Below are 12254 nucleotides of genomic sequence, written 5' to 3'. Positions count from 1 at the left end.
AGCTACCTCTTTACTCCTGAGATAGCCACGTCTTTGGTGGGCCAGTCTTTTGGAAGGTGTCCGTGTCTAGCACAGTACAGGATGGGGTGGGACCTGCCCACGTGGGAAACTGACGTCTGTAACCGATGGGGCCGTGTACTCTCAGTGGTCTCCTCCTGTCTGCGCCAAGCAGCCCCTTTGCAAGAGCAGCTGCTCTGGTGCCCGCAGGATGAACCAGGGCGCTCTGAGGCAGGGACTGGGAATCCAGAAAGGCGTGGGGTCTCCGTGCCTCCAACTGGCAGCACAGGGTGGTGGGGGGCTGGGATGTGGGTGGGAAGAGTTGCACTCTCCTGCCACTCCTTCCCAGCGGCGTGTGGGCCAGGCTGCTGAGTCCCGCCTGCGTCCTGACCTGCCCCGTGCTCTCTGCCCGCTACCCCTGCAGATTGTGCTCTCCTCTCTCAAGCACGGCCTCTTCAGTGGGCAGTGGCTGCAGCGGGTCAGCTATGTCCGCTGGGAGGGCGTCTTCCGCTGCATCCCGATCTTCGGCATGTCCTTCGCCTGCCAGTCGTAAGTGTCCTGCTGTGGCCCGTGGTGGAGGTGGGCTCTGTGATGGGGGAGGGCGAGCTGCTGGGTGATGGGACCCTCTGTCTTTCTCGTTTACTGTGATCCCTCTTTGCTGGCTGCTGAAGAGTGATGTCTTGTTCGGTGATGACCTTTCCCCCACAGGTTGAGGGAGATAGTTGTATTTTAACTGGGAGGTAAATCGGCTTTATTCCTGGGACATGTTTGGGACTAGCTGGTGAGAGTCCCTGCTTTGCCAGATCCCCACAGGCAGAGCGTTGGCTGTGGGGGATGCAGCAACAGCCCAGCCATCTGACTGCACAGAGTCCTGAGCGTTTTGCCAGAATTTAGCTGTTCTGAGAATATTTAAAAGGAAATTGCACAAACATTGACTTCAGACGGCTGCTGGATGCATTTGGAGGCCTGCATGTACGCGCGAGCTTGCTTTCTTTCTGGCACGCAGAGCTCTGTAAATGCGGGTCGGGCTCTTCCATAATTCCAGCAGCATTACCTTCTCCACCAAAATGACAAGAGCGAGTGATTCATGCCCGGTTGGAACATGGTAACCGGCTGAAAAGAGAGGCGTAAATCCGGTGCGGACGGGAAAAGACCATCGGTGTGCGGGGGGCTGGCAGAGCGGCCCCTGTAGCGTTAGTGGGCATGCATTGAGCCAATCGTAAACTAATGTGACAGATGAAATTTGTTCATACCGCTGTGTTTACACCCACATGCGAGATCCAAATCGTCATTTCCCACTTAGCGTCTCTCTTGGCAGCTCCGTCTCCACCAGAACGCGCCCCAGTCTTGCTGTTTAATATCCCATTATGATCGGTGACAGAAGCCGCATTCTTCTGCCGCGTACCTAGTTACCAGTTGCCCTTTGTGTCTGCGTGTTTGCGTATTTAGAAATCAATCTGCAGCTGGGGGTTTTTGGTGGTGGCCACGGAGCAGCCAGTGCACCTCGTTCGGGTCTGGTTCCGAGGTCAGGTGCCGCGTTCTGAAGTGCTGGAGCGTGTGGCTCACCAAGTGCAGCTTTCCTTCTGCCCCTCCCCGAGGACGTGTGGGCCCACAGATTCACCTGACATTCTCCCAAGCAGGGACATCCCTCCCTGTGCTGACCGCCGCGCTGACCTCCCCACCCCTGAGCCCAGGAATGTTTGCTGAGAGCAGAGGCGCCTCCTCCCTCCCACAGCGTCGCGACGCCAGACTGCCTGTCCCTGCTGGTGGCCAGCCGCGCCCCTGCCTGTGTGATTGGCCTGGATGCCAGCTGGGACCAGGCCTTCCCTGTGCCTTCACTATCTGGCTGTTTCTGGTAAATGCATACCTGGTTATGCAGAACGGTTGTCCTAGGCCCAGAGAAGCAGCCGGGGCAGCACTGAGCCCAGGAGGCCCTGGAGGGCAGGGTCTGTCTGGAAACTGGGGTCTCCATCCTCACAGCGGGGCAGAGGGCCATACACCCAAGAGCTCTACTTGACTCCGGGAGGCCCTGAGCCTCAGAGGCTGCCTTGCGAGGTGGGCGGGCCAGGGATGCTCTGTCTGGGGCCATGGGCCAGCGCTCAGGACGTCCCCAGTCTGTGGAACTCCTTTGCAGGTGGCCAGGAGGTTTTGTGGCTCCTACCTTGTTTCTTTCCAGGGATGATCCCGGGGGTCCCTGGGGTAGGTGGTCAGGATTGGAGAGGAGCCTGGGGCTTGGCCTTCCACCCTGGCCACCCCATGTGTGTAGGACACCCCTTCCCAAAGTGTCTGTGGCTTCCTTGGGGGTCACTCCCCACAGTGTGTGTTGGGGGATGGGGGTAAGCACGTGTCATGGGGCACCAACGCTGGTCCCCTCAAGCCGAGACTCCCTGGTGTGGACTCAGCTCCAGCCAGAGGACAGTTGAGCACTGGGAGGTCCTGAGGCTGTGGGTCTGGGGCTGTGGAGACCTCTTGTGTTTTTCCTGTTTCTCTGCCGGCCTCCTGGGGCCGTGTGCACAGGCACTGGCCACTTGGCTCCCTTGTAGCCTGGGCTGAGGGGAAGGCGCATGTCCTGTGGGGCCCCCTGACTGCTGTTGATGGCACTCCATGATGAGGGCAGCCTGATGGGATGCGGTGCTAGGACCTGGGCAGCAGGACACCAGCAGCCGCTGACAGGGCCTTCTCACTTGTCCTTGTCAGTCTGCTGGGTTTTCTTTTCCTTTTTTTTGGAGTTGGTGTCCTGCTGTGTCACCCAAGCTGGAGTACGGTGATGTGATCACCGCTCACTGCAGCCTCGACTTCCCGGACTCCAGTGATCCTCCTGCCTCGGCCTTCCAAAGTGCTGGTATTCAGGCGTTGGCCACTGTGCCTGGCCTGGTTTGATTTTTGATAAAGTCAGGACGTCCTATTTTTCTTTCACTTTCTTCAAGGCGGTTTGGGATTTGGCTCCGCTGGCCGCTATGCTGGTCCATTTACTGGCTGCTGGCTTTCTGCATCCTGCCCTGCCCCTGGCCCACCCAGCTTCCTTTGTGCCCTTGAGCCCCTGCCTTGGGACAGCCATGGCCATGGCCACCTGGACACCCTAGGAGCACCCGCCTGGACTCCCACTGCAGAGTCCTTGCTCAGCCCCATGGCAGAGTGGCTCTCAGCGTGCTCTGGCGTGTACCTGGCCTAGCTCCCTTCTCCCCGTCTGCACACAGATGCTCCATGGCCCCAGCCTCTCCCTTCCTGTCTTGCCCACCCCTCTCCAGGGGCTCAGGTCCCTGTGCACATCCCTCAGATGGGTCTGCTGCCTGTTCAGGGCTGTCATGTCCTTGCCTGGCCGGTGGCTTGGGTCCCTCCCACCCCCAGCAGCTCCACACTCCTGGCACTGGGCCGTGGGACCGAAGCCAGTTTTCTCATCACACGAGTGAGAGGCTGCAGCGGGGAATCGCGCCCCAGGCCGTCTCCTTGTCTGTGCCGACTCTGATCATTCCTGTGCGGAGGCGCGGAGATGGCGGCGCTGAGATGGGCCGGCCGCCCGGGCCAGGGTGTTTGTTTAACTTTCTCTCCTTTTGACAGCGATTCTCTGAGCAGCCTCCTCCGGCTGCTTCCCCTGTAAACTGGCTGCTTTGACTCTCAGCGCCCGCTCCCTGGCGTGGAGCAGCAGCCTGTCGTCCTAGCCTTGGGGAACGTTCGTGTGGCGCACACTCTGGGGGGTGTCCTGAGTGGGGACTGCTGCAGCGCTCCTGTCCTCAGCATCACGAAATCCTGGCCTCAGCGCTGGGTCTTCAGTGTGTGGAGATGTTGCATGAAGGAAGGTCAGAGGCTCTCGGCTGGGCTGCAGAGAGGTCCTGGAAGTGGTGCTGCTGGGGAGGGCGTGCCTCTCTCGGGTCTGCTGTGAAATGGCCTGTTTCTATACAGCCAGGTGCTACCCACGTACGACAGCCTGGATGAGCCGTCGGTGAAAACCATGAGCTCCATATTTGCCTCCTCCCTCAATGTGGTCACCACCTTCTACGTCATGGTAAGAGCCTTGCCATGCCCCCTCCACACCTGTGTCATGCCAGCATGACATGCTGTGGTGCCCCCGGGACTGCCACAGGCACGGCCCTGGCCCTGTGTGCTGCCGGATTCTTCTCTGTGTTCCCATCCCAGTGTCTGGAGGCTGCGCGGGGACCTGGGGCAGCTCCATCAGCTTCCATGATTCTAGGACCAGCCCCGTGAGCGTGGGTCCACCCTGGGCCAGGAAGCTCTCCTGACCTGAGGAGCCGGGCACCAGAGCTGCTCCCAGGGCACTTTATCTGAGCCACTCTTACCGTCTCTGCAAGACCTCTGTTAATTCTCTCTAGAAATGGGCATATTTCGGCCAGGCGCAGTTGCTCACGCCTGTAATCCCAGCACTTTGGGAGGCCAAGGCGGGCGGATCACGAGGTCAGGAGATCAAGACCAGCCTGGCCAACATGGTGAAACCCCGTCTCTACTAAAAATACAAAAATTAGCTGGGCATGGTGGTGCATGTGTGTAAACATGCTCACGGAAGGCTGAGGCAAGAGAATTGCTTGAACCAGGACCTGGGAGGCGGAGGTACACTGAGTCCGAGATTGCACTACTGCACTCCAGCCTGGGCTTCAGAGGGAGACCCCGTCTCAAAAAAAAAAAAAGCCGGGCATGGTGACTCACACCTGTAATCCCAGCACTTTGGGAGGCTGAGGCGGGCGGATCACGAGGTCAGGAGATTGAGACCATCCTGGCTAATACGGTGAAACCCCATCTCTACTAAAAATACCAAAAAATTAGCCGGGCGTGATGGCGGGCGCCTGTAGTCCTGGCTACTTGGGAGGCTGAGGCAGGAGAATAGTGTGAACCCGGGAGGCGGAGCTTGCAGTGAGCCGAGATCGCGCCACTGCACTCCAGCCTGGGCGACAGTGCGAGACAAAATGTCTCAAAAAAAGAAAAAGAAGTGGGCATGTTCCTTAGAGAAACTGGAGATTTTAAGAAGGAGGAGGCCAAATGGTGCCTTGGCCCTGAAGGCCGTCTCTTGCAGAAGCTTCATTGTGAAGTGGATTGAAGGCCATTCTGAGGGGCAGGGCACAGGTCCCCCCCATGCCCTGCCCACTGCGACAGGTGCCACTCAGACTAGGATGTCCGTCTGCCACATTGCCGTTTCTCATTCTCCAACAGGTGGGATTTTTCGGCTACGTGAGCTTCACCGAGGCCACGGCCGGCAACGTGCTCATGCACTTTCCCTCCAACCTGGTGACGGAGATGCTGCGTGTGGGCTTCATGATGTCGGTGGCCGTGGGCTTCCCCATGATGATCCTGCCCTGCCGGCAGGCCCTGAGCACGCTGCTGTGTGAGCAGCAGGTAAGACCCTCAGGGCGCTCTCAGGATCGTAATAGCACAGGTCAGCCTTGCTTCCCACAAGCCCCCAGCTGTCCCGAACCAGAGATGTAGCAGGAAAGTGGGGATTTGCGTCAGAGGAGTCCTGGGAGGGTGGAAGTTGGGGGAGCCTAGAGGAACCAGATTGATGGGCAGGAGCTGATAATGGCCAGACTCTGGAGATGGGCACATGGCGTTCAGTGCACAGTTCTCTTTACTTTTGTGTAACTTTGAAAAATTTTAACAATATAGCAGAAGATTTTTGAACCATAAGAGAGGCTGAGTTTGACGCAGGCCATAGTAGTGGTGCCTGTGGTCCCAGCTCCTTGGGAGGCTGAGGCGAGAGGATTGCGTGAGTCCGGGAGGCCGAGGCGAGAGGATTGCGTGAGTCCGGGAGGCCGAGGCGAGAAGATTGCGTGAGTCCGGGAGGCCGAGGCGAGAGGATTGCGTGAGACCGGGAGGCCGAGGCGAGAGGATTGCGTGAGTCCGGGAGGCCGAGGCGAGAGGATTGCGTGAGTCCGGGAGGCCGAGGCGAGAGGATTGCGTGAGTCCGGGAGGCTGAGGTGAGAGGATTGCGTGAGTCCAGAAGGTTGAGGTCAAGTGTGATTGCATCACTACACTCTAGCTGGGGCAACAGAGCAAGACCCTGTCTTTAAACACATTTTAAAAATAGGCTGGGTATGGTGGCTCACACCTGTAATCCCAGCCCTTTGGGAGGGTGAGGTGGGAGGATGGCTTAGGCCCAGCAGTTGGAAACCAGCCTGGGCAACATCGCTTGACTCCATCTTTACAAAAAATTAACAAAAATCAGCCGGGCATGGCAGCGCATGCATGCCTGTAGTCCCAGCGACTCGGGAGGCTGAGGCAGGAGGATCACTTGAACCAAGAATTCAAGGCTGTAGTGGGCCATGACCGCTCCACCATGCCCCAGCCTGGGCTACAAAGTGAGACCCTGTTTCTACAAGAGAAAAAAGGGAAAATAAAAAGTGAGGCTGGGTTTTTTCACAGTAATGCGTGTAGGCAAGGCAGCCGATTAGTTCTTTATAAGAAATTTTCGCGGCCGGGCGCGGTGGCTCAAGCCTGTAATCCCAGCACTTTGGGAGGCCGAGACGGGCGGATCACGAGGTCAGGAGATCAAGACCATCCTGGCTAACACGGTGAAACCCCGTCTCTACTAAAAATACAAAAAAATAAGCCGGGCGAGGTGGTGGGCGCCTGTAGTCCCAGCTGCTCGGGAGGCTGAGGCAGGAGAATTGCGCGAACCCGGGAGGCGGAGCTTGCAGTGAGCGGAGATCCGGCCACTGCACTCCAGCTTGGGCGACAGAGAGAGACTCCATCTCAAAAAAAAAAAAAAAAAAAAAAAAAGAAATTTTCGCCTATAGGAGTTGAAACTAGAAGGCTGTCCTGGTTCTCTCCTTGTGGCAGAGATAACCATGAAAGGCATGCTATGCTGTCTTGTGCCCCAAGCACGGGGGTGCAGACGCCGCTCTGCCGTGTTAGAGGAGCCCTGCCTCATCCAGGTTCCCCTCCTGCCTCCCCTTGGGAGCTCCGCCCGGTGGCCCATCCGTCTTCTGTCCCGCAGCCTGAGATCTGTGAGCCTGGTATGTCCCGTCAGCTGGGACTCCCGGTGGCTAGAAGCACACATTTCTCTTGAAGTGTTTCAGCCAAGGGGGGTTGAGTGGTCTCGGAGAATCCAGGGGAGAGTCCAGCAGTCACAGTGGGGGCAGTGGGTCTCCCTGGGCCTTGGGAACAGCAGCACGGGCTCACTGTCCATGTGGCCGGGTGCATGGTCACCATAGCCTGGTGGCAGTCATGTGCCTCCTGCAGACTTCCACCAGCCACATGCCTCTGGCTTCACAGCAGAGACCAAGCACCAAGGACTGAGCGCCTCCCGCACGTGCTGGTGCTCCTCTCCTGCAGAGTTCAGGCACCTGGGCACGGGCGAGGCAGGATCGAGGAGGTGAGGCCAGAGCCCGTCATCTGGCCGTGGGGTTTCCCCCACGTGTGTGGCCAGGCCAGCTTTCACTGTTTGATGTTTTGTACCTGAGCAGCATCTGTATTTCCGTACATGACCCATTTTTATCTTGTTAAAAAATTGATAGTGGGCCGGGCGCGGTGGCTCAAGCCTGTAATCCCAGCACTTTGGGAGGCCGAGACGGGCGGATCACGAGGCCAGGAGATCGAGAGACGATCCCGGCTAACACGGTGAAACCCCGTCTCTACTAAAAAAAAATACAAAAAAACTAGCCGGGCGAGGTGGCGGGCGCCTGTAGTCCCAGCTACTCGGGAGGCTGAGGCAGGAGAACGGCGTAAACCCGGGAGGCGGAGCTTGCAGTGAGCTGAGATCCGGCCACTGCACTCCAGCCTGGGTGACAGAGCAAGACTCCGTCTCAAAAAAAAAAAAAAAAAAAAACAAAAAAAAAATTGATAGTGGCATTAAAGGTATTGTGACTCGAGTAGGAAAGCTCACACACACCCCTTCATCCCAAGGAGGACCTGGCTGTGTTTCCTGTCAGTGCCCGTGGCTTCTTTCCCACAGGTGTGGCCGCGGCCATGCCACCTGCTTTCTTGTCTTCGGCCGATGTGCCGTGAGCGTTTCTCCATGGTCCCTACAAGCCTGCAGGGGCTCTGCTTCCTTGCTTCTCCGCTTGTTGCAGGGGCCTGGGTGCGTTGCTCCTTCACCCTTGACCTCTCGTGGATAACCATCTCACGACAGTCTTCATGCTAAAGTCCCCTCTCCCCTTCTCTGGGTCTATGTCATAGGTAAATTTCTAGGACCGGGACTCTTGTGTGATGGACCTAATCCCCAACCTCCCTGGCCTGTATACAAATTATCGCCCTAAGGCTGATAGGAAATTCTGGCTCGAGCTTCCACAGTCCATTCTCTGTAAAAGTCCATTCTGAAAATGGGATGCTTCGAAATTGTAGTTCTAGAAAGTTCTGCGGTTGTTTCCTAGTCCAGGGATAGTCATCATGGCCAGCCCATCCTGTGTGTTAACTCATTTGGTCCTTACCACGGCTGGATGAGGAGCTGCTTCTGTTGACAGATGAGGAAACTGAGGCATGGAGGTTAAGTCACTTGCCTAGGGGCACTCAACTGGGGCTGGTGAGTGGCAGAGCAAGGATTTGAGCCAGGTGGTCTGGCTCCTGTGTCCTGTACTAGAGACCACAGCCGGGGGCCCTGGGGCAGGTGGGGTCTGAGGCCATCTGTCCTTGGCTCTGCCTCCTCCTCTGGAATGAATGGCCCTGGCATCCTGGTGCAGAGCAGTAGAGGCCTGGCTGCACCCTGCAGCCAAAACAGGCACTTGCAATTTGGTGATGCCTCATCATGCCCTTCTCACCTCTTCTTCCTGCACTTTGAAATTGCTCACTGCTTATTGCACATCTGCTGGAGATGATAACACAACCACGTGTGCGTGTGTGCGTGTATGTGGGATAACACGGCCACATGTGTGAGTGTGTGTGCACGTGTATGTGTGGGATAACACGGCCACATGTGTGAGAGTGTGTGCGCGTGTGCGCGTGTGCGTGTGGGATAACATGGCCACATGTATGTGTGTGCGTGTGTGTGGGGGGGTTCTGCCTGCACCCAGGAGATAACACGGCCATGTGTGCGTGTGTGGGGGTTGTGCCCTCACCCTGAAGATGATAACACGGCCACATGTGTGCGTGGGGGTTGTGCCCTCACCCTGAAGATGATAACAACGGCCACGTGTGTGCGTGGGGGTTGTGCCCTCACCCTGAAGATGATAACACGGCCACATGTGTGCGTGTGTGTGTGGGGGCTGTGCGCGCATCCTGAAGATAACACGGCCACGTGTGTGTGTGTGTGTGTGTGTGGGTTGTGCCCTCATCCTGAAACCTGCGGGCCAGGAGAGGCCTAGAGACGTTTGGCAGGAGCGGCGCTGTGCAGCCTGTATTCTGCTCTCCATACTTCCTGGCACTTAAAAAACTCTCTCATGGTATTGCTCTAAAAGCAAAAAGGAAAACGGAAGGACTCGGTACTCACATTTCAAAAGGACGTTGTAAAGTTTATGGTCTGTGCCTGGGGTGAGAAGCCCTCGTGCCTTCCTGGCGTGTTGCAGGTTTGGGTTGCAGGTTCCCGTTCAAGTTGCTCAGCCAGATCTGATTGTGCTGGTCAGGCTCACCTGCCAGGTGAGTGCGCGGCTGACCTTACATGGAGATGTACCTGGTGCACCTGCCAGGTGAGCGCGCGGCTGGCCTCATGTGGAGATGTGCCCGGTGTGCCTGGCAGAACCCTTTCAGGCTTTGCTTTTTAGGAGAGTGGTGGAGGAAATCAGTCCTTTCAAAACCTTTTCGTTTTTCTTTTATACAGCAAAAAGATGGCACCTTTGCAGCAGGGGGCTACATGCCCCCTCTCCAGTTTAAAGCGCTTACCCTCTCTGTGGTGTTTGGAACCATGGTCGGTGGCATCCTTATCCCCAATGGTAAGGCGGGAGGCTGCTCTAGTGCCGGGCAGTGGGACCCGGGGGCTTCGGCATCAACCAAGACCTGCCCAGTTATGAGCCGTCTTCTCTGGTCTCCTAAAAAAGTCTAGAGACTTTTTTGTCATTTTTTCTCTGGCTCATGGAGAAAGGCAGGGGATAAAATCTGGCAGCTTGAGCCGGGCGCAGTGGCTCACGCTTGTAATCCCAGCACTTTGGGAGGTTGAGGTGGGCGGGTCACCTGAGGTTGGGAGTTCAAGACCAGCCTGACCAACATGGAGAAACCCTGTCTCTACTAAAAATACAAAATTAGCCGGGCGTGGTGATGCATGCCTGTAATCCCAGGTAGTCGAGGGGCCGAGGCAAAAGAATCACTTGAACCCGGGAGGAGGAGGTTGCTGTGAGCCGAGCCGAGATCGCGCCATTGTACTCCAAGCTGGGCAACAGGAGAGAAACTCCATCTCAAAAAAAAAAAAAAAAAAAAAAATCTGGCAGCTCGCCAGGCACGGTGGCTCACACCTGTAATCCCAGTACTTTGGGAGGCCAAAGCGGGTGGATCGCGAGGTCAGGAGATCAAGACCATCCTAGCTAACACGGTGAAACCCTGTGTCTACTAAAAATACCAAAAAATTAGCCAGGTGTGGTGGCGGGCGCCTGTAGTCCCAGCTACTCGGGAGACTGAGGCAGGAGAATGGCGTGAACCCGGGAGGCGGAGTTTGCAGTGAGCCGAGATCGCGCCACTGCACTCCAGCCTGGGCGACAGAGCGAGACTCCGTCTCAAAAAAAAAAAAAAAATTCTGGCAGCTTGATGGAACAGCAGACACCCGTTGACAGCTGGGTGGAGAGAGACTGCAGTGCTGGGACACAGGCTCGATTTGTAGAACCAACTATTCTAGAACAGCGCATGCTGTCTTGTTGTTTCTTTTGACTTCTGATTTTGTTGACGCATTACCAAGGGAAGCGTTGAAGGCCCTGAACGTATTTGTGTTACCCAAATGCACCCGCTCCCTAGCAGACAAGACAGAGCTCATTATCATCAGATCCACAGGGGAACTCGCACTCCCTCTCCCCAGGGAACAGCCCTAGAGGTGATCTGTCTGGGCTCCTGGCAGGGGCTGCAGCCTGGCATACACGCCGGGCCCTGGCTTCTCCACCTGCCCTTGGGTAGGTCCTGCCCGCCTAGGGCCACTCATGGAGCAGCAGGCAGGAGAGGCTGCGCGGGAGCCGTGCTGTGCGGAGCCAGCATTTGGTTTCGGCAGGAAGTCCCTAGTGTCTGACTCTGTTTTTTATTTTTTTTGAGACGGAGTCTTGGTCTGTCGCCCAGGCTGGAGTGCAGTGGTGCGATCTCGGCTCACTGCAAGCTCCACGTCCTGGGTTCACGCCATTCTCCTGCCTCAGCCTCCCGAGTAGCTGGGACTACAGGCTCCCGCCACCACACCCGGCTAAGTTTTTGGTATTTTTAGTAGAGACGGGGTTTCACCGTGTTAGCCAGGATGGTCTCGATCTCCTGACCTCGTGATCTGCCCGCCTCTGCCTCCCAAAGTGCTGGGATTGCAGGCGTGAGCCACTGCGCCGGGCCGTGTCTTGACTCTCTAAAGATGAGCCATCAGAAAATTCACCCTGGAGCCCAAATGCACTGTTGGAGGAATCAGCCGCAGTTGTCAGGCTTTCTGGGCACAGAGGGCATGTCTGCTCCCGGCTCTCGCCTGGACGGCCTTTCCTTCAATGCTGGCTTGCTCGCCTGTGTGCTGGGCAAAAAAGCTCAGGTCCCCTCCTGGCCGGAGCCCTTTCCCACTCATCCCTTCCTGTCACTTCTCTTTCCTAGTGGAGACCATCCTGGGCCTCACGGGTGCAACCATGGGAAGCCTCATCTGCTTCATCTGCCCGGCACTGATCTACAAGAAAATCCACAAGAACGCGCTTTCCTCCCAGGTGCGCACCGCTCGAGGGCTGGCCTGGACCACGGCTGATTGGTCTGGGCTGGGGCGAGGTGAAGTCGGAAGGGAAGCCCCTGGTTCAGCGTTTTCAGACGGGTTCTGTCAAGAAACTGAAAACCCACAAAAGGGACTTGGTCCAGTCAGCCTGGGGAACCCTGGGTTCACCAGGACACACGGTCTTTGCCCAGCAGGGCCACACCGACCTGCTCCAGCTGTGCATCATCAGGTTTTCCTGAGGCCGACTGTGCTGAGTCGTAAGCTCTTTCCCCGTGGTGTTTCTGCAGTGACTGCTTGTCCATGGATCTGCTGCCAGCTCTGAGTCCCCTCCCCAGCCGCCCACCCCCGAGGCCACCACCCGCTGTTGTTCCTGGCGCGACCCTCGTGTGGCAGTCTGTGCACGTCCACTCACGCGGCAGTCTGTGCGCGCGCATGTGCGTTTTTCTTTAATCGCAACACAGTTTCCTACTGCTTTTCTCAAAATCCCGTGCAGGTCAGGTTGCCCCACAGCCGTGGGCAC

General features: G+C 57.1%; 1 protein-coding gene across 4 annotated transcripts in view; it reads left to right on the top strand.

Annotated features, from left to right (window-relative positions):
* Window positions 1–12254, top strand: part of LOC105469292 (solute carrier family 38 member 10) — a 52926-nt gene that overhangs the window by 15815 nt on the left and 24857 nt on the right. For 3 of the 4 annotated variants that reach the window (XM_011720180.3, XM_011720182.3, XM_011720181.3), the window contains 5 exons: window positions 422–546; window positions 3898–4000; window positions 5158–5340; window positions 9692–9803; window positions 11626–11732. In XM_011720180.3, coding sequence (XP_011718482.2) covers window positions 422–546; window positions 3898–4000; window positions 5158–5340; window positions 9692–9803; window positions 11626–11732 — 630 coding nt within the window. The other variant, XM_011720183.3, reaches the window with a different exon arrangement.

This window comes from Macaca nemestrina, chromosome 17 (assembly GCF_043159975.1).
Source record: "Macaca nemestrina isolate mMacNem1 chromosome 17, mMacNem.hap1, whole genome shotgun sequence".
In the NCBI taxonomy this organism is placed as follows: Eukaryota; Metazoa; Chordata; class Mammalia; order Primates; family Cercopithecidae; genus Macaca; species Macaca nemestrina.
The sequence above is the reverse complement of the archived record's forward strand: the minus strand, read 5'-3'. Positions and strand labels throughout refer to the sequence as shown.